This window comes from Desmodus rotundus, chromosome 4, assembly GCF_022682495.2.
Source record: "Desmodus rotundus isolate HL8 chromosome 4, HLdesRot8A.1, whole genome shotgun sequence".
Classification (NCBI taxonomy): Eukaryota; Metazoa; Chordata; class Mammalia; order Chiroptera; family Phyllostomidae; genus Desmodus; species Desmodus rotundus.
This window is the reverse complement of record NC_071390.1, coordinates 166,245,201-166,267,001: the sequence shown is the minus strand read 5'-3', so window position 1 is coordinate 166,267,001 and position 21,801 is coordinate 166,245,201. Positions and strand designations below refer to the sequence as shown.

At 37.6% G+C, this 21,801-nt stretch overlaps 1 protein-coding gene across 8 annotated transcripts in view; it reads left to right on the top strand.

Moving 5' to 3' along the window:
* The window catches only part of RBPJ (recombination signal binding protein for immunoglobulin kappa J region), a 206,402-nt gene that overhangs the window by 142,094 nt on the left and 42,507 nt on the right, over window positions 1-21,801 (top strand). For 2 of the 8 annotated variants that reach the window (XM_045182613.2, XM_024573901.3), the window contains one exon: window positions 16,662-16,723. The exons of the other annotated variants lie outside the window; for them this stretch is intronic. In XM_045182613.2, coding sequence (XP_045038548.1) covers window positions 16,683-16,723 — 41 coding nt within the window. In that variant the 5' untranslated portion in view covers window positions 16,662-16,682. The remainder of the gene's footprint in view (window positions 1-16,661; window positions 16,724-21,801) is intronic. 8 annotated transcript variants of the gene reach the window in all.

Genomic DNA, 21,801 nt, shown 5'->3' with positions numbered 1-21,801 from the left:
CTTTGATCTGTTCTTTCATTTGGGCCATATTTTTTTTGTCTCTGCACTCCTGTTACATTGTAAGGGGAGGAGCCTTAGTTATTTGCCAGGGCAGGGCAACTCACGTTGCTGCATTGTGGTGCTGAATGTGGGGGAGGGGTCCGAGAGGGAACAGTGGCACTTGTTCAGCTCTCTGCTGGCTTTCAATGACTTCCCCCGCTACCCACAATCAAATTGGGCCCTTCTGGTGCTGATTCCTGGGTGGGTGGGTGGGTAGGTGGGTTTGTGTATGTTCTAGGACCCTGTGGGTCTCTACAGTGAACTCCCCTGTGAGGCTGGGAGTTTATCCTGCTGCTGCCTCAACCCCCACGGGTGTTTTCAGTCAGAGGTTTGAGGCTTATTTCCCTGCACTGGAGCCCTGGGTTGTGTGGTCTGTCTCACCCCCCTAGTTGTTCCTCCCGGTTTATCTGCACGCAAATGTGGGACCACCTGGTCTGGATGAATGTTTCTTTAACTCCTTGGTTGTCGGACTTCCATACAGTTTGATTTTCTGGTAGTTGTGGTTGTTTTTTGTTTTTAAATTTGTTATTGTTCTTTTTTTGGTTGTGCAAGGAGGCACAGTGTGTCTACCTACACCTCTGTTGGCAGGAAGCTTTTTACAAAGAATTTTTACTGAGAGGAAAATGAGTAATTCTTTATTAATAGTGGGATTGTATGTATTCAGCTAATCATTCATGTTTGTGGTATGTAGTCCTGCTGTTATTTGTGGTTGCTAGTAGTGGTAATTCCTGGTTTTCTACTACCCGCTTAACCATCAAAAATATTTTAGTTTTTTTATGTTAATAACATTTTATTTGAATGATGTAAGCAAAACCACTTCTTAATTATTTGAAACCTAGACAACTTAGTTTTGTATTGTGTGCTTGCTACTAAATGATTTCTTAAGAGTGGTAGAAGTGAATCAACCCAGGGAGAATGCTGAATTCATTGTTACATCAGGTTAAGGATTCTTTATTTTTAGGTAGTGAAGGAAAATATTTGGGGAAGATAGAGGTTTAAATCATGAATAGATAGATTTAATAGAATACGCTGGTGCAGTCCAAAACCTGTTTCATTTAGGCTACGTTATGTTAAGATCCTTTTTGACATGTCAGCAGTTAAATTCTTAATGGAATTTAGTTATTAAACCTAAGATAAAACTGCTTTATATTAAATTCTAGTGTATAATGAGAAATCTAATTAAGTTTCAAGGTAAAGTCAGTTGTTTATTAACCAAAGCAATCGTTCATTTGAACAAGGTATTTTAAGTCTGATAGCACAAAATAGTATCTACTGTCTTTAAAAAGGTCTTTCCTGACATAATGTATGGTATTTGATACATTGTTTACAAAATATATTTCTCTATAATATTTGCTAATACAACTTTAAAAATTTCTTCTTGGGGTAGCACTTGATTATTTGCTTGTTTTGTTTTAACTCTACAGAGGACTTTAAAAAAAAAGATTTTATTTATTTATTTTAGAGAGGGGAAAGGAGGGAGAAAGACGGGGAGAGAAAGATCAATGTGTGGTTGCCTCTTGCATGCCCCCTACTGGGAATCTGGCCCACAACCCAGGCATGTGCCCTAGAATGGGAATCAAAAGGATGACCCTTTGATTCTCAGGCTGGCGCTCAGTCCACTGAGCCACAGCAGCTAGGGCTTCACAGAGGATTCTTGATGCACAGCTAGAGTTGGAAACTCCTATTCTTTTGGAAGAGTTTATATATTAGACTCTGGGGCCAGCTGACCTGTGTTTTACGTCTAACACTTTTTTATTTTGACAGGCTGTAAGAATGACCTGGAAAAAATATAAATTTATATATTAAAAATATAACAAGTGTATAATTATGTCTATATATTGCATTTTATGTGTATATATGTATATAAATTATATGCACTTAGTGCAGAGTTGTGTATGTAGGAAGCCAGTGATTAACAGTGGTGATGATCATTAACTGCCAGAACAAGAACCTCTTTTGGGGGGTAGAGCACTATTACATTTTTCATATCCTGAGTCTTAAACTTTCTCCTGTGATCTTCCTAGAGTTAAATACACAGTCACTATTCAACCGGTGTTTGAATTCTTGGGGCTTTTCCTCATCAGTGAAAGATGATTGATTTGTCCATTTCTAAAGTTGTGATTTTCAGAGCACAGGTTTCAGCCCCAAAGTGAAGAGGACTGATGCAGGACAAGTAGAATTCCTCTTTCACAATAAATGACCAGACAACTTGTATTAATTCTTGAGAAATAGAACCAACCAAAACATTGATGGATAACCAGGAAAAAAAATTAACCATTAGAATGACAAGTTCAAATTTATACTTAGCTTTGAGAATTTCTTAAACTTCGGAGCTACTACCATTTTAAAAGCTCAGAAGTTAATTTGTGAACCATATCATTATTAGCAGCTTATACATAATGGGTCTTAAATTAGCATTTGATTATTGTTATCATAGTAAAAAAATTGCCTGGGTGAAATTGCTGGAGACCCTCACATGGTGTATGCAGGTTTTCCTATATTAAACTTTAAAATCTTGGGTTTTATTGAGGCAAAAACACTAGCCAAAAGACTGGTCTTGGGGCACGGAACCTATACTACCAGGGAGGTAGGGGAAGAAGGAAGAAAGAAGTAGTCTGAAAGAATTTACTTGACCTATAGGCAGAAGGGTGGGAGAAGGTGAAGCAGGGCCAGCAGAGTCCAAATAAAGAAATTGCTGCTCCTATGGAGTGGCTGGGGGGTAAGCAGTCTGGAAAACTCATGTGTAAACAAGAGGGGGCTCGTGGTCTTAAATCACAGGTGGCAAACACAAGGCCCGAAGGCTGAATCCGGCCCTCCACCTTGTTTTATCCAGCAGCAGCTCCGAGCTCTCGCTTAACTGTTAGGGAGTAGTTACGTTTATACAGTCCTAAAATTATATTTGGCTCTTTGAAGGCAACTGTGAGGTTGATGTGCCCCCTCACCCCCGGTGAAAATGAGTTCGACACCCCTGAGTTAGATGATGCTTGGCTGAAATAATCTGTGGAAATAGCCACCTGGAAATCAGTCCGAATTTCCAACAGGCAAAACAGGAATGTGAGAAGTCTTTTGTTACAGTTCTGTTGCTTTCTTTCACTCTCAGGCCACTGTAAATTAATTTAGAACATAAAGATTTTCTTTCTTATCATTTTGCCCTCTTTCAGATCTTATGAAGAAGGCATTCCTGTAGAATGTTTGCATAATTTGAATTATAGACAAATGGCCCTTTTTTATAGCAATGTTCAGGGCATCATCCCACGTTGCTGTGAAAGCTTATTCCAAGGAGTCGTGTTTCACGGAGGGAAATCCAAGGATTACAGTGAGGTGATGAGAGAGGTTTTGGTGTTATCAGCCACTGATGAGGATTTAAATTTCTTTGAAGAGTAACTTGTTCTAGAAAGGTATAGGTGGTTAGTTCAATCTGCTGAGCAAGCATTAATGTTAGTTGAGAGAAGCAACAAGTATTTTAAAAAAGGCAAGGTATTGAACCAACTTGTAATAGTTCCCTAAATACTGATTTTATCCATGCTGGCAACCAACTAAAAGGTTACTGTAAGCAGGTAGACATCGAAATAAGAGGAATTTTCTATGGAAACAAAAGAGAAAAGTTAGTGATGCAGTTTCTGGGCCTGTAAGGCTGTCAGTCAAGATTTCTAGATGTCAGACACAAGGGTGCTGTTGCTGGGTGAAGGCAGGCAGCGACAGCCGGACTCTCTTGGTCTGCAGAGTGAGTGCCTCCGGTGGTGGCACTGGGTGCTCAGGCTTACCTGGCAGCAGTTACTCTGACTGGTTAATCACGATCTGTTGTGGTGATTTCTCCGAAGTGCATAAGTAGTCATCTAGCTGCATTTTAATTCCAAGCCAGAGGATGTTAGAAAAATGGAAGTTAGTTTGGAGGGTTATAGCGAAATATTTAAGAAAATTAAAAGAATTCAGTCCAGTTTACAGGTGAAAAAAGAAAACTGTAAAGACAATTATCTGAATTAGAATCTAATATCCATAAATATGCACTATAGTTTCTAGTGAAACAGTTTTTCTCTAAAACCATCCTTTTTATCAAATATTGCCAAATTAAGACTTGTTTATTGCATAAGCCTGGTTTCAATAATTTGGCCTGGTTATTTGTGTAAGTGTAACAAGAACAGCAATAGATCGTATAGGCTCTTGTAAAATTGCTCTAACATGACATTTTAGTTATAGCCTTGGTATTAAAGCCAGTTTTTACTTGTGTCATATTATGAAGAGAACAGATTCTTACTGAATTTTTGTAAATAACCATATTGCCATGAAAATAATAATACTCATCATTAAATTCTGGAGGGATCTGGTGGGGAGAAAAATATAAATGACAAAGGGATAATTTACCAAATTGCTTTAGGTCATTAAGTAACCAGATTAGCAATGTGTCAAACAAAAAAGCATAAAATTAATTGTCCTCAGTCACTCGGTCCCATAATTAATTATCTTGATCATTTGCCAGTATTTCATGATTCCAGTTCTTTAGAGTGCTATAAATCTTTATCCAGTTTAAAGTATGATCTAAAATTTTGTTCTCTGAAACCTGTATTTTAGACTAAGTCAGTCATCTCCATGGATCTTTCTGAAGATGAAATGTATTTGCAAAAGCATCAGAGTAAAACAATGACTGTAAATGACAAAAAAAAAAAAACCCTTAAAATGACGTTATAGATCTGATTATATAATGCGGTTGACAAAGAAATTTGCTTTTCTTTAATATAACATGTTGAGATAATTAGAATTATAAATGAAAATACTGTATATAAAATACAACATAATTATTTCTTTATTTGACAAAGCTTCCCATATAATTTTAATATATCAAATAGGCCTAATTAGTTTAAATTTTCTGTTTTATAAGGAGAGAACAAATCTTTGAGGCATTCCAGGGGCCCACTGAAATAACCCAAAGCCACTTCCAGGCTAAGAAAGTCTCCTTTTAAAACTTAAACCCTGGGAAGTTTGAAACTATTAAATTATCCTTTTACCTATAAAAGACAATCAAAGAAAAATATAGGTTACCTCTTGTTAGTAAAACCTTAGTTTTTAGAATTGAGAGTTGTTTTCTTGGGTAAATCAAGTATCTGATTAAGACACTATAAAACACAACTATTTTATTTTTAAAACAAGATTTGATTTATTTCTTTCTAGAGGGGGGAAGGGAGGGAGAAAGGGAGAGAGAAACATCGATGTGCGGTTGTATCTCGTGCACCCCCTACTGGGGACCTGGCCTGCAACCCAGGCATGTGCCATGACTGGGAATCAAACCAGTGACTGGGAATCAAACCGGCATCCCTTTGGTTTGTAGGCTGGTGCTCAGTCCACTGAGCACACCAGCCAGGGCAGAACACAGCTATTTTAATAAAACATAGAATCTTTGCTTTCTAGGCAGAAAACTTTTTCCTAATATCTGGAGCAAAACAATTAATACAGGAAAAAAACTTTATTTTTTAACCTAGTGAAAAATAACAAAACTGGTTTTGCATCAGCTTACTTTTGATATTTAAATTTACTTGTTTAAATAAATTCTGATCTTGTTCACCTTTACCATATATAAAATTTCCCTTTTTAAAAAATTCTCTTTATAAATCTATAACTTTCCTTACCCAATTTAAGGTGTCTTTTCCTATTTATTCAGAAATAACCAGCTTAGGACAAATAACTCAAAATATATCCATCCATACATTAGGCCAAGAAACTAACTTCACAGATATTTTCTCCTGCCAATGTAAATTTAGAAGAGAGAACAAGATTCTGAACAATTCTAACTTGCCATTCATTTTTAGTAAGGTTAGTCCATTTAGACAAAGAAATGTGTACAAATCAACCTTGTTTAATTTTTAAGTCCTCCAGTGTTTGTGGGGAGTGGCAAGAGAAGGTTTAGAGTTTTGATTCCCATAATTTAAGTTGCTTTCAACCATTCAAGGCTGGAAAAGTTGTTTTTGAGTCAGTAGAGTGTTGCTTCATGCTGTGACTACTCTTCCAAGCATGGAAAAAGCCCATTCTCAGAGTTGCCAAAGCTAAGCTTTAATAGCATTGATTGGGGAAGGCACGGAGACCAAACAGTAATAACATGCAATGCCCACAAGATGTCACCATGAGCTCAATTTTCTTGACTAAACTACAAAGACAGCTAAGGGCATCCTCTCAAACCCACCTGTCTCCTTCACATTGGTATTACAGGCATGGACCCCACTCCCTAGGGACACTGAGGGAACAGTCCCTTAACACGGTTTGGGCACCATTTACAGCCGCTTTCCGGAGGGAATACCCCTCCCAGTAAAACTGTGGGTTTGTACAATCCTGGGTGTCAGAGAGGCAAAAAAATGAAGGAACACACCTGGGGTACGATGAGCATCAAAGGGGTTCTGTGGATGTCACATCGTGACTTGGAAGAGCAAAGTACCTTTCTGCATCTTCAAAGCTTGGCCCCTCTTTTGGGTACCAAAATGTTAAACTAAAAATCTTTAACTTCCATAGCTGGTAGTCTTTTTGTAAGGAAGGTTTTATTGAGCCAAAAATGGTACCCAAAAGATCAGTCTTGAGGCTTGGAATTAACCCCCCAGCATCATGGCTAGGTAGAAAAGAATAGCATGTTTGCCATACCAGAGTTTTGCAAAGCTTTTTATACTTCAAGTGGGGGGAGGGAGAAGAAGAAGGTGGTCTGAAAGAATTTACATGAACTGGCGCCAGAGGACTGGGGGAAGTTGAAGCGGAAGAACCCGGCTGCTTTTATAGATTGGCTGGGGGTAGCAATTCAGAAAGCCCATTTGTAAACAGTGGGGATTAGGGTTAGATGGTGCCTGGCTGAGATAATCTTCTGAAATAGCCACCTGTAAATTAATACGAAATTCCAACAGGCCAAAGGGGAATGTGAGAAGTCCTTCGTTGCAATTCTTTGTTTTTCACTTCTAGCCACTGTAACTTGTTAGAACATCTCAGAATGTTTTTTCTTATCACCCATCAGTTAGTTTTAGACTCAACAAAACTACAAGAAGGAATATAAACTGCTACGGGCTCCTTTTCAGGTATATTGTTTGTAGCCCCATTTAGACCTTGACACCAGTTATTCATAGAATTTGTCTGAAGCTGGATTATCACTTTTTTGGAGTGTCAACATGCTTCATCAATGAACATCGCTACTACTGAGCATGTAACGGTAACCTATGGCATTGTAGTGTTTCAAGGCATTTTTCGTTAAGACTGTCACTGTAAGAAATGTTTAAACCTGCTTAGAATTTTTATGAATTTGAGCCAAACTGACAACAATTGCTGGGAAGCAAAATCTCAATGGATTGAGAATATGCTCAAGAGAACGGCAATTTTATACCTTATTTTAAACATTACAATCAAAGCAGGGGGTATAAAGGGTTACATGACATCCATTGGTGATAGATTAGGGAGGCAGGAGACAGCAAAGCTGGAAATCTCTGGGACTGGATAAAAAGTGAAACAAGTAGACACATACTTCTCTTACATTTGTGGGTATAGGAGAGTTTGCAGCTAACAGTTAACACAATAACAGCCCTGACCAGGTAACTCAGTTGGTTAGAGCGTCCTCCTGATTCTCCCAAGTTTCTGGGTCTGATCCCTGGTGTGGACACACACAAGACTCTACCAATGAATGCATAAATAAGTGGAACAACAAATAGATCTCTCTCTCTCTCTCTCTCTCTCCCCCCCTCCCTCCCCCCACCCCTCCCCCTAAAAATCAATTAAAAAAAAAAAAACGTACACAGGATAACAAAAACAATGAGGGGTTTGTGGTCCCTGCTCAGGTGCTACCTCAACATTCCAAAGGTATGTTATGTAGATGCAAAGAAGACAACATACAGGCTCAGTTGAGGCAAAGACTGACCTTTGTCTGGGAGGGTAGGGGTGTAGGGCATGCCTACCCACCCCCACTTGCTTTTGGTTGGACCGGTTTAATTTCAGACCATCCTGCGTGATTACTTCAGGTCTCTGAATTTTTAAGGCCCACCATGCAGACCTCCCTGAGCTTGTCAGGTTTATTAATGTGGCTTCTTTTTTGTCCACAGTAGATAATTTCACTGATGAAGAAATTAGTCATCATTTTAGCTCTTTGAACTTAGTAAAATAGTTCCTTTTTCTCAATGTAACATTTGTAAGGTTAATATCAGCTACAATTCCATGATAATTTTTGTTTTTGTCACTTTTTAAATTTTTTTAACAGATAACTTATTATGGTTCATTGTTTAGTGACTACGTACTGTGTACAGACTTATATGTGAAAATTTGATATTAATATTGTACGTACTCAAGTTTAATAAGAATAATACAAGCATGTAGCTTTGGCCATGTTTCTGTAGTGTGTGCTTAGGCCACTAAAAAAAGTGTTGTCCAGCACACGAGTGGTGGCCTAAAAATGCACTGTTCAGCCCTGGCCCGGTGCTCAGTTGGTCAGGGCCATCAGGTTGCGGGTTCGATCCCAGGAAGCAGCACATTGATGTTTCTCTCATTCCTGTTTCTCTCTCTCTTCCCCCCACCCACTCTTCTCTCTGCCCCCACTCTAAAATCAATAAACATATTCTTGGATAAGGATTAAAAAAATTCACTGTGCATCTCCAATTTATTGTGCTAACAGGTTGGCTTTTCTTCATTACTGGGATGGTTACAGTTTTGAAAGGCTCTGGATTTGACTATTCCCTAGAGCTGTTAACAGAATCTGATTTTCTTGGTTTAGTTAACCTCATGGCATTGTCTTATATTTTCTAGTTAGATTACAACTTTTTATCCTTGGAAGTAAATAGTTTTCATTTGCTGAGGAATAGTTTACAGATTAAGAAATGCTTTTTCCGAAATGTAAAATATTTTCTTTACATAGTAGGTGGTTCAATGGGAAAACATTGGCATTAATTTATCAGTGAATTAGGAATAATAATTATAAAAAACAAAGTCATTAGTTTGGAAAGGCACAGAAAATAAACGGCTTAAGGGTCAGAGTATGGATTCCTTATATTTATATGTAGTTCTTGTTATCTTCAACCTCAGTATGGTCAGTGTGTAATCAGAAGTAGGGGGAAGCCCTACCTTGTGACACTCTGAGCTTCAGGTTTTTCTTTTAAGTTTGAAATGATGCCTACCTCTTAGAGATTGTTAATGAGAATCAAATGAGAGCACATATAAGGAGGTATATTCTGTTGTATTCTGCTTGTCTATTCTGTGTAAAACAAAAAATTTAACTTCCTGGATGAAAGTCTTTTTATTAAAAGAAAAGGTTTATTAGTCCATTGCTAGCAAAAAAAAAGTCTTGAGGATAAACCACCAGCAGCATAGCTAGGGAGGAATGACAGTGTGTCCCTCATCTGGAGTTTTACAAGGCTTCTTTGTACAGCAAGTAGGGGGAGAAAGATGTAAGCAGTCCTGAAAGGTTTCACATTAGCTAAACAAAGGGTACGTGAGTAGGAGAATCTGGGCTAGGGAATAGGCCAAACTCAAGTGTAAACAAGAAGTGGAAGCTCCTGGGGTTCTGGGGTTCTATGCCTGGCTGTTTATTCCTTTTTAGATAATTTTGGATAATAGCCACCTGGAAGTTAATTTAGTAATTCCAACATACGCTAAGGAGTGTGAGCACTCTGTTGGTTGTTCTCTGCTTAACCCCCCTTTCTCTTCCTTCCATCCTCTGGCCTTCTGTAATTTAGTTCAGGACATCTCAGAATTTTTTCCTTGCCTTTTGTTACACAGGCACACCCGGGAGATTTTGCTGGTGGAAGGTGTTGCCTTAAACTTGGGGCGGGGCGGGGGGGGTGGGTACAGGGGAGGGCAGGGGTGGGAAGTAACATCTGTCAAGTGCAATAAAATGAGATACACCTATATATGAGGCCAGTTTAACAGGCTATGAATGTAAGTAGTAATGAGAACTTCATATAACTTTGTGGAATCAGGGAATAGAAATATAGGAAATCATTTGGGAATACAATTGTTGACGGCATTTGTCAGTGAATTATTACAGAAAGCAAGAATGAGGGAAAGGTCAGTTATACTAACACTGTAGAAAAGAGAGAACACATGTATTAAAGGAGCATGTACCATGCATGTGTAGAAATTGATGAAATCGAAACATTAAGAATTAAGTTGCTACAAGGAAGCTCATCTTTAAAGAAAAACTGTTTTCTAGTTGCAGAATTTGATGTAGGGCAGTTAACTCTGTAACACAACAGCTTGGCAGTTTGTATAATTTAAAATAGCACAGACAAATACCAAATAAATACATAGTATGAATGACCCGAACTGAAAGTTAAGTCTACACCTACCAGTGTAGACTTTACCCTTGTGTTCCTCATTGCTACCCTCAAACTCCCACGGCTTTTGCTGCTGTACTACTACTTCACCACCATAAATTATTGGTGATCTATGCTTTTAATCACTTCATAGTGATTCTCAATTCAGAACCTTTCCTTTGCCTATGCTGAGCAGAGCCTCCTTGAATGAAAATTGAAGTATTAGGCCTCCTGTAGTACCACCCAAGGCAAAGCAGTTTGGTGTCACATTTTGCCCCATCCACCTCTATGCCCCTTGTTGTGTATTTCTTTTTCAGCGTCCCAGGCCCTCCTGCGAGACTAGCTGCTGGGACTGCTTTTTAGGTCCTAGGAAGTCTGCTTAGAAAGGCAGCAAGACAGGTTAGTGGCTCAGAAACACTTTGGCAAGCTTTGAATTGTGGTTAAGACTGCTTCAGAGTGGTTTTGAGCTTTACTGCAAATGTAGGTTTGATTATTATAATATGGTATGTGATAACAGAAAGCTAAAGTATAATTCAAAAGAAATGTTTTGGGTATTAACACTCAAGCAGAAAGGCATTTCCTTATTCATGCAGTGGTGTTACTAGAAACATTTTAGAAAGCTCTTCTCCTTTCCAAATATATGAATTTTGATCATTTTATTATTTTTGCTTATTGAATATTCTCCCTTTTAACTCAGTGTCCTATTTTACATGTTTTAAAATGATCATTGTTATTTTTAATTTTTTCCCCCGTAGGGTCAGGCTTCTTTGAGACAGCCTAACTCCTTATAAACCTCAATCATAGCCTTTCCTTTATGCATTAGACCTTATTTGGGCTATCCCATTCATAAATGTTGTGATCTATGATGATTAGAGGGAAAATGAAAGGCAGATGCTCTGCTAAATTCTAATACTTTAGAATATCAAGCTGTGTATTAGAGGTTTGGCTGTTGTAGAGATCAGCCAAACATGGTGTGATACCGGTTGGGCTGGAACTGTGTGTAAGCTCTACCAGTAGACAAATGAAGACTGCAGAGCTTCTTTGTTAAACTGAAGATGTGTGTGTAGATTCTTGATCCTTTTCAACTCAGAAAACAAACGGACTTTGTGATAGTACAAACACTCAAGTCGTGAAACTTCGTAGTTCCCACTGCAGTTGTAACCTGTTCGAATTGTTCAGGGAGAATGCCGGAGTGGTCGTCAAACTTAGGACGGGCATATGTGTGGTTGCACACGTGTATGCGTGCTTGTGTGTGTGCAGCAGCCAAAGTGTGGTCTCACAGGAGATGCCCTTAGAGTTCCTGAGTTTTATGTACTTATAACTTCAGAAAACATTTTCTCACTTTTTAGTAATTGAAGAAAAATTTACCCTTTACCCTTATAAAATTTAGTCAGTAGCAGAAGTTGTTAGGAGGGTAATGAAAGAAGGTTTCTTTTCAGGTTTACTGTTGACTCCTCACGTGAGCAAACCAAATCTGTGCTGTACCATAGAAATTTTTAGGATCAATTAGTGCATTTTGTAATTCTATCATAAAAATTTAGTCTGTGAGCACCCTCTTCACATGCAATTAAATTCTATCTCAATGTAGAATATATGGAGAATCAAGAACATTATACTCTACTTACATTCTGAAACAAATCCACCATTTTGTGAACTTGGGCAAGGTAGATTCTAAGCTGATTCCTCCACCCATGGATTGAAGATAACAGCACCTGCCTTGTGAGACTGAGAGGCCTACGAAGTGAGATGCGCGTGTGCAGCTGCCATGGCAGTGTGTTCCATGTGGGTCGGACCGAGCTGCGTATTCTCGGCCCTGTGTTCCCAGTGTCTGGTACAGTGTCCAACACAACAGGCACTTAAATGTGTGCTAAGTGATTAATGAGAGAAAGATAATGAGAATCTAGGAAAACAATACACCATTTTCTCCTTCCTATTCATCTCAGTTTAAGTGAGCTAGGCAAAGGAAGCTAGTTTTAAATTAACAATAGGAGCATTCTAATCCTAGTACATATTCAGTATTTTTCCATGACACTGCATAATTAGTAATTTTTTTTAATGTGTACTCTTATGATAGATGGTAGTCAATCTTAGTCTTTTGCTTACTAAGTAGCAGAGAAGGTTGTTGGAACAGCTTATCTGCAATGTGGATGGAAAGGGAAGAGGACCAGTTTTGTCAGAACTTCCATCCTCATTGACTTAATATTTAAGTTTTCTTCATATGAAATACATACATCCTGCATTGGTGTAGCTGAGGGCAAGAAATCATTGCCTTGTAAAATGTTGGTGTTAAAATAGAATTTGAAAACATAGGAATAAAGTCCAGGAAAGAACATTTTTAAATCAGGAAAGAACTTTTCCCCCAAACCAGCCATTTATTCCAAAAACTTTAAAATACATATATAAGACATATATTTCTAAATTAAAGTAATATACCTACAGAAGAGCAGAACACACAACTCATGAATGTTCAATAAAGTGGATTTTCACAGAGTGTGTGTGGGCGATCACCACATGGATGGAGACCTAGAATATTACCAGCTCCCCAGAAACCCTTCTTGTGGCCCCTCTTGTGGCCCCTCCTAGTCTCTCTGTGTCCCTGTCAAAACGGTAACTGTTCACCATACAATTTTGTACTTCAGATTCTGACTTTTTTTTGCTAGTAATCATGTAGTAATAGTTTGCACATGTAGTAATAGTTCATTCACTTTCGTTGCCAAATAACACTCTGTCGTGTGATTATTCTATAATGTATCTGATCCTTGGACAGTGGTCATTGGGTTGTTTCTAGTTTTGGGGTTTTATGTCTGATGCTACAGCCATTCTTGTACATGTATTTTGGTACCTATTTGTACACATTTGGCGGCATAGCGCTTTTACTACTTTTGAACTGCATCAGCAATAATATACTCAAGTTAATTTGGGGGGGGGGGAATCTTTATATGCCATTCTCTGTTTTTATTTGAAGCTTATTCTAGACTTGCTATATGAAAATCCTTCTGTTGATGACTAGAGACTGTGATTGTATTTTGCTATTTACCTAAGCCAGACAATTAGTAAAGAATAAAACATCTGTCAAATTATGTAATGCATTCTAGAGCAAAATGGGGTTTTTGTTGCTGACTACCATCACTAATAATTGTGTGAAGCGTGTATGTGTGTGTTGTTTTATATATGCACTTGGGAGGGGATGAAACTGTCAGTCTTACTTCCTCTTCAGGGTTAATGCTACTGACTGGATAGAGTTTTGTATGTGTCCATAGGCCTGACTGGGGGGTGCTGTGTAACCAGCACTCTATTCTTAATTGCTCACATGGGTTTTTATTTGTTTTGTCAAGAAATACAAGTGGCGCTTCATTGAATACCTCTGTATGTGTATTTTTGCACAGTCACAAATTGTCTACCTATATAATAAATTTTCACAATTGAAATGGTTAGGAATTCAAAGCAGTGTACATCTTGACTTGTAATATTCATTTCCAAAATGTTTTCCAAAAAGATTGCACACATTTAAACTCCCAACAGTGCAATTGTACACCAGTACTGGGTATTACTGGGTATTATCATACTCTAAATCTATAGCAAGCAGTTTTTAAATACTATTCCTAAGAGCATATAAGCTATGCCAGGGAGTTGGTCACAGAGTCTCTTCTGTGTCACCTTCCATTAATGTTTTTTGATGGGTTTTTCACCCTATGTTTCATGGCAAGCAGGGTCATGCCAGCTCCTCGATCTGGAGATCAGTGCTTCTCTGACTGTGACCTTTTTATTCTTACATTTCAGTTCATAGAAAAATTGCAAGAATATTACAGAGAAGTTCACCTGGATACCACGTGTTAACCGTTTTTACTGTATTTGCTTTATCCCTCTGTATATTTGCACACCACACATATACTCTTCACCTGGACCATTTGAACATAAGAAGTAGATATCATAAACTTAACACTAAAGCTATGTTTATAAAAATAAGGACATTGTCTTAATAACCTCTGTACAGTTATTAAAACCAGAAAATTTAAATTGATATAATTCTGTTCTCTGATCTGTTAGTTTCATTCAGATTTTGTCAGTTGTCTAAATAATACTCTTTGTAGCAGAAGTAAATTCTGGATATTATGTTGCATTCAGTTATCATGTGTCTTCAGTATCTTTTAATCTGGGCTAGTTCCTCCGTTTTTTTGTTTGCCTTTCATAACTTTGATGCTTTTAAACGTATAGTTCAGTTATTTTCTTAACTATTTCACAATTTAGATTTGTGTTTCCTCGTGTTTAGATTCAGGTTCTACATTTTTAGGGCAGTGATATCATACACTTTGCTCTTCTTGATTCATTGTATTAGGGGGCATTTGCTATCAGTTTGTCCCAATCAGTCTCTTGATACATGAAACTGGAGTAGTTTGCTCTTTGTCTTGTTGCTGCCTCTTGCTGAAGACATCCATTGGTAGTATTACCTACAACCATAGGTAATAGGTTTTAAGGTGATTATTTCATGTAAGATTTTTATATATGATGTTAATGGATGTCATTGTTCTCACAACTCAGTTGTGCCGTCTGGATAATGGGCTTGTGGCTATTGCAGATTTAATGTGGGAAAATCCAGGTATGGATTTTTGGAAAGGTACCCTTAACCTGGTAATGATATTGGAGAGACCCAAAAAGCCAGATAGTGGAACTAGCTGGAGATGATGGTCTCAGTCATTTTGCATTTTTATATCTTTCCACTCTTCCTGATTCATTACACAAATTGCTGGGAGTCTGTTGTAAAGTTAAGTTTGTTGTTGCTTTTTTTAATTGAAAACTAAAAAGTGGAATAAATGAACTTTAAAAACTAAGGAAACGGCACTTTTCAAATGTTCTACCAAGTAGAGGAAAGAGAAGGAGGGGCATGTTACTCTACCTGATGGGGCCAGCTGCAAGCATGATGTGTCTTTGAAATCTACCCCATACACTATTTGTTCTCTTAATGAAACATGTTACATACAGGTGATAGTCCAGGAGAATACAGCATGCCTTGATCATCTTTGTTGGCAGTAGCCAAGGTCCATTGGTTACACCTGGAAAGTTTTGAGCAGTATTGCTATTTAATGTGGTTCTTAGAGTAAGAGCAGGTTCAAAACTAGTAACTGAAGTACGATGAACACTGACTTGTCTTGCTCAAAGTTGTGCGACTGTAATAGGCTGTTTTCTGACATAGATAGAGAATGAATAAGCCTTTCAAAGTAAAGATAAACTACGTATTTACTGTAAGTACATTTCAATTAACCTCTTCAATCATACTCAATAGGCAGAATACCTCAGTCTTTTCTAAAATTTTTGCTTATATAAATCATATAGATGGACATCTTGAACATAAATCATTGTTGTATTTGTCCTAATAGGATGGAAGTTTCATTAGGGCATAGATTTGTAATCTCTTGTTCACTGATGAAACCAGGTGCCTGTACTCATTCCTGATAGGTGAAATAATGAATCTGGAGACAGGGACAGAACGTTATACAGCCCTTTCTAATTGGCTCCTTGTATTTTTTGTGTGTGTGTGAGCAAATTACTAAATCTTCCTAGTACCATTTGTTTTGCTTTTCATACTATGTTTTCACAGAATATAATAATAATGTGTATCACCCACTTATTTCCCTCTACCAGTAGAATGATCAGGTATGGCTCCTTAAGGGTATAAATCAGGTTTCCTAATTTTTGCCCAATTAAGTGCTATTTGATTTCACTGTCTGAAGTCATAGTTCCAAAATCTAAGTACTTCTGAATTGTATAAAATTTACATACTGTTTACAGCAGATTTTGTTTAAAGTTTGCTTTAATTATGAGTTTGAATTGTTCATGCTTTCTTTTTGACTCTTTTTGCTGCAAATACTGCATCATTGTTTCTTACCTTAATTTATTTTAATCTCATTTCTTTGTTAAACAGAAAATTTTTGAAATACAGAAAAATAGAGGAAATTACTTTTAGTTCCACAATCCAAAGGCAGAAGAGTTTCCCACATGACTGGAGGTTGCTTTTCCAGCCAGCTCTGTTTTTAAAATATAAGTTCTGTTAGGAGTTTTCATTTTGTTTTGTAGCAGTACAATTACTAAATTGTTGTGTATTTTTAAAAAAGTTTTTTCTTGTCTCCTCCCCAACATTGATTTTTGACTTGGTTTTCTCGTGTGAAACATCTGTTAGCTAGAAAAGGTGTTAAGATGGTGAAGATTTGATAACATTTATTCTGTTTGTTTTCAATACGCTTGTGGTCATATACTTCCTTAACAGATGGGTAAATATAGAAGCAACTGTATCTGTTATGGGAGAAAACAATATTGTATCTCCATGGTGAGCAAAAAGGAAGTGTGTAATATAATGTAATGTTTACACAGGTTTTTAATTTGAAAATTCTAATGGATTGGAGGATATGTGGGAACCTGAATACTCTTTACAGGTAGGAAGTACTATGTTTAATGACTAAAGAAATTTTTTAAAAAATCTTCACACTTCCAGGATGTGAAAATAGGTTTATTTACATAATTAACATTTTCCCCAGCTCTTCTTATTTTGGATAAAACAGCATTATTATTTTAGAAGGGGAAGCTAGTGAAGTTAAAGTAAAATTAATTTGCTAGCTTAAAACTATGACAATAATGTATTTTGGATAATATAAATTGCCTTGAGACATGGCATAATATGAACATTACTAAGTAATGATGGCATATAGAATTTTGTATTCTGTTCGCCAGTCCCAGCCTGAGGGGAAAGTTTACAGAACAGAACAAGAAGGAATGGGTTTGGATATAATTAACGTTATGTAAGCTAACTGTTGCTTGTCACTTAAAAAAAAAAAAAAACAGGCTACAATCATAACTTTAAATATATAACAAAATTGATTATTACACTTAATTAAAACATTTGATTAGTATGCATAAAATTTCAGAAACCTCATGCAAACGAGATAGTAACTACCTCTAATATCAAAAAGATAAATCAGATAGTAGTGATTCTTTGTTACAATGAGGAATTACGTCAGTATTTCATGAAATTAAAATTTCCCTAGGGTACTGAACGCTGTAGTGTTTTTTGTTGTTTTGCTTTGTTAAATGCACCAACACCTGTTATGAAAAGAATTTTAAGTAAGGGTGGTCGAAATTTGGTTGGTACATCTTATTTCTGACTTAGTTGTCAACACAGATCATGTCAGTAGCCACTTTCACCCAGTGTTTTATTTTTATTTATTTATTTTTTCGTTCTTTTAAGTAAAATTTTTTTCAGGTACAGTTTACATTCAATAGTATTTTCTATTAGTTTCAGTATATTTGACAAAGTGTTTCCCTGATATTTCCAGTACCCAACTGGTACCATGCTTACGTGTTTTGCCATGTATAATGTGCACTTTACTGCCCAATTTTTTTAGGGAAAAATAAGGATGCACATTATATAGGGTAGTACTAATTCCATGTCTATATAATTGTTTTTAATTTCTTTTATTTATGCTTATGTGTTAAAAGTGTAACTGTAGAAAGCAATAAGGATATCTGTATGCAAAATACCCTGGAATACGATAATCAATTTTGTTTCCAAATGTAAATAAATCAAAAAATGAATTAAAAAATTAAAATGAAAGATCTTTTTTCCTGAAAATTTGGGCCAAAACTGTGGGTGCCCAGTACACAGAGTAGTGCACTGTGCACGGCACAGCACTGTGGTTGCTGCAATACCACTGACCCTGTTTCCTGCACTGCACCTGCCTTACATCCCCATGAAATAGAGGCTCGTTTTTAAAATAGATTTCAAATACAGATAAAGAATGTGTGTCTGCCTATTTCACCATTCCCGACTGCAAGAGAAACAGACAGAACTTAATCTTTAAAAGTTAATCAGTCTCTGAGTAATTGATATGCTGAAAAGTGAAATGTTTTATTGCACAATATAAATACTAGACTATGAATTTTCTTAAGTCACATTTAAAGATTTATGTTCTTTTTGCAGTAGATAATTCTTTTTTTAAAAGGTTTTATTCATTTTTTAGAGAGAGGGGAAGGGAGGGAGAAAGAGAGGGAACAAAACCTTCGATGTGTGAGAGAGACATCATCAGCTGCCTCTTGCATGCACACACTCCAGCAAGGGACCAGCCTGCAACCCAGGCATGGGCCCTGACTGAGAATCTAACCCAGCGACCCTGTGTCTTGTGGGAAGATGCCCGATGGCCAACCATCTGAGCCATGCGGTCGGGGCCGCAGTGTATAATTCTTGAAGGTTTTGTGTTGGTTATACTTTAAATTAGTAGTGGAAAATGGATCTCGATAAATGCAGGATGCATATAGTACCTTGGTATAACTTCAGAGGTTTTAATATGTAGGCCTGTGAATTTTATTACATAATTAGGATTGAGTTTGATTGTGACATTCAGAATTATGCATTGTGAACCTACTAAATACTTCCATGAATTCTCTCAGGAAACCCATTTTCTTATTCTTCCCCCATTCCAGTAGATCCAGTAACCATTACTTTTAGTCAGATAATAGGCATGTGATGGAATATGCATTAAAAAGAGGGCTGGGATGCACACAACAGTTTTTGGAGATGCTTTATTATATACTGAAGAAGCAATTTAATCTTATTAATGTTTAAAAGATTCCTAGCCTGAGGATGGTACCTAGATAGAATGGTACCTCATTTTGAAATGCTGTTCAAGCTCATCAGGCAAACAGTTGAATTCTCTTGCTCACATTTCCTGTGGGGGAAGGAGTGATGTTGTACACACATACACTATGTAACTGCTGACTTCATGTAATGGGTATTCCAAAGAAGACCATATAGTTAACATTAAGTTGATAATCTAATTTTGAAAGCACTTCAGAGCAGTAGAAAAGAAAATTTCTACATGAGCGTAATAAACTAGTCATGTAATAAACCTGTATTAGATCCCAGAGGATGCTTGATGGTTGGAGTATTGTTACAGAGCAGATGGGGGGGAGATATTGTTACCAAATGGATCCCCCCCTCTTCTGGGGTCTCCTTGTACTAGGTTTGCCTTGCCCGCCGCCCTCAGGAATTTTGGCTCTCAATGTCAGAGTTTGGTGAAAAGGAAAGGCACTATTTATTCAAAAGTTATACAGACTTAGACTGATGACTTAATATCTTCGTTAAAATCCCAAAGTCCCTTAAGACACCCACAAGCAAATACAGTCCTTCCTTCTCCTTTGCCCTGGCAGGCCAGTCTGGGGTACCATGTCTCAGGAAAAATAGAAGTCCATGGCTCCGCTAGAAGGTCTCCCACAGTCCCCAGAACTATCAGCTGTGTTGCTGCAATCTCCAGTTCTTAATCCACAACCACATGGTACCTTCTCTTGGCCCACTAGCGAGAGTTCTTTACCCCTTTCCCTTCCCACAACATCTCCTGCATTCTCCCAAACTGCCAAGAGAACTATGCATGGCTGAGCTCCAAGACCATATGTTCTGTGTGGTACGGCTGCCCATCCTGGGTTTAAATCCAGGTGGGAATCTTCCTCTGCATCCTCATTTTGGACTCCTCCCACAATCAGCCACACCTGCTAGCATTCCCAAGTGTTTCCAGCTTTTCTGGGCTGCCACAGTAAGGCCTGCAGGCAATGCCCCGGGGCATGGAACGGACCTTTTCCAAGCTCTCTCCCTCAGGCTCTTGTAACCACAGGGAGCTGCCTCCCCGTTAGGTTGTGGGTCAAAGTCACTCCCATCTCCCTGGCTCAAAACATGGCTACAGCTATTTAACATATCTGTGAAACTAACCAGTTGTTATAGATATGTTAAATAGCTGATTTTGCATATTAGATATGAAGCCTAGCCAATTGTTGACAAGCAAAATAACTCTGACCCTGCTTCATGTGTCCCATCCCCCAGTTCAGAGTTGTGGGGTTGAGGATATCCTATATTTTATAATTCCTGGACACCCTGAGTTCTGGACCCCATTTCAAATCCTTTGGGGGTCCTGGCTGTACCACATTACAACATTAGTAGCTAGTACAAATGATAGTGCCATCATTGAAAGGCTTTGTCTCATTTGTTACCTGTCTCTAAAATGCTCAGCATTTAATCCCTTAGGTGGATTCTTGCCACACCCCACTTTGTTTTTCTTTATCAAGTTAATTCTGCTCTTAATATATATGCAAAGCCATGTTGTTTTTTTTAAATCCTTGCTCAAGGATACATTGTTGACTTGAGAGAGAGAGAGAGAGAGAGAGAGAGAGAGAGAGAAACAGAAACATTGATAGGTTGCCTCCTCTACATGCCCTGACTAGGGATGGAACCCGCAACATAGGTATGTGACCTGACTGTGGGTCAGCCTGCAACCTTTTGGTGCTTAGGACTACACTCCAACCAGTGGAGCCCCACAGGCCAGGGCAAAGAAGTGTTTTAAAGATGTCTTAAACTTCTTGGGTTTTGTAAAATATTGTACATCTAATCTAGTGAGGCAGTTTTATTTTAATCATATGCTATAATGCTACATTTAATCAGTTTCAAAGGTTAAAAAAAATACTTCCTATGAAAAAAAGATTCAGGAATAGAGTTTTGCCTGTAATTCCATAACTGCAATTCACGGGTTAGCAAACACTTCAGTGTTTTAAAACCTGTTGTCTTCAGCTTTGCTGATGTTACTACTAAAACATTGTGGGGCTTGTTTTTGGTTTTTTTTGTTTTTTTTTCTTTAAAAAACTACATATCCTACAGGATAACATCAAAAAGAATAATAGTTAATTCTTAAACGTAGATTATTTGCTCATTTTTTGGTGCTACTTCAATTAAAGCCACTTTTCAATATTTTGGGGTTAATGAAAACACCAAAATATTCAAAGTCACAGATACCTATTTTTATAAATTAGTATTCATAGACAGTGTCATGTAGCATTAAATTAGGCAACAAACTGAACTGCATGGGATTCTAAGACTTCTATCATCAAAGTTAGTAATTTTGTGGAACATCACAAATATAGAGGAATTTTAAGTCAAATTAGGCTCCAGAGCATATAATTGTAATTATGAACAAGCTACTTACTTACCCTGTTTATTTTGTTAACACAAAATCTTACTGGTTTTTTCCGAAGTGCTATGCCTCAACTACCTCACTCAGAAAGACCTTATTTCCTATTCAAAGGAAATAAGTTATCTTACACTTATTTATTGATGTGGATCCCGGCCCGTGGGATCCGTGTGCTGTGGCTGAGATGAGACAAATTCACATGGACTACCAAGTCCTGTGGAGGAAAAGGGACGAGGGACGGCAGGGCCACTCTCTCAAGAGGAGAGCACCTCGATCCTTGCCTTGACAGGCTTTTACTGCTTTTCTGGGCACATTACATTGAGGATGGTCCTCATTTACTATGCACTGGTTCGCTTTAGGTGGTTACAGAAAACAAAGGAGAAGATGTTGCTAATTACGTAAAAAATGAAGGTTATTTGCAAATGTAAAGGGAAAAGTGGTTAAACTGATTACACTGGTCCTTGGAAGGTTTAGCATAGATTTTAGGAAGTTACATTAAAGATATGCAG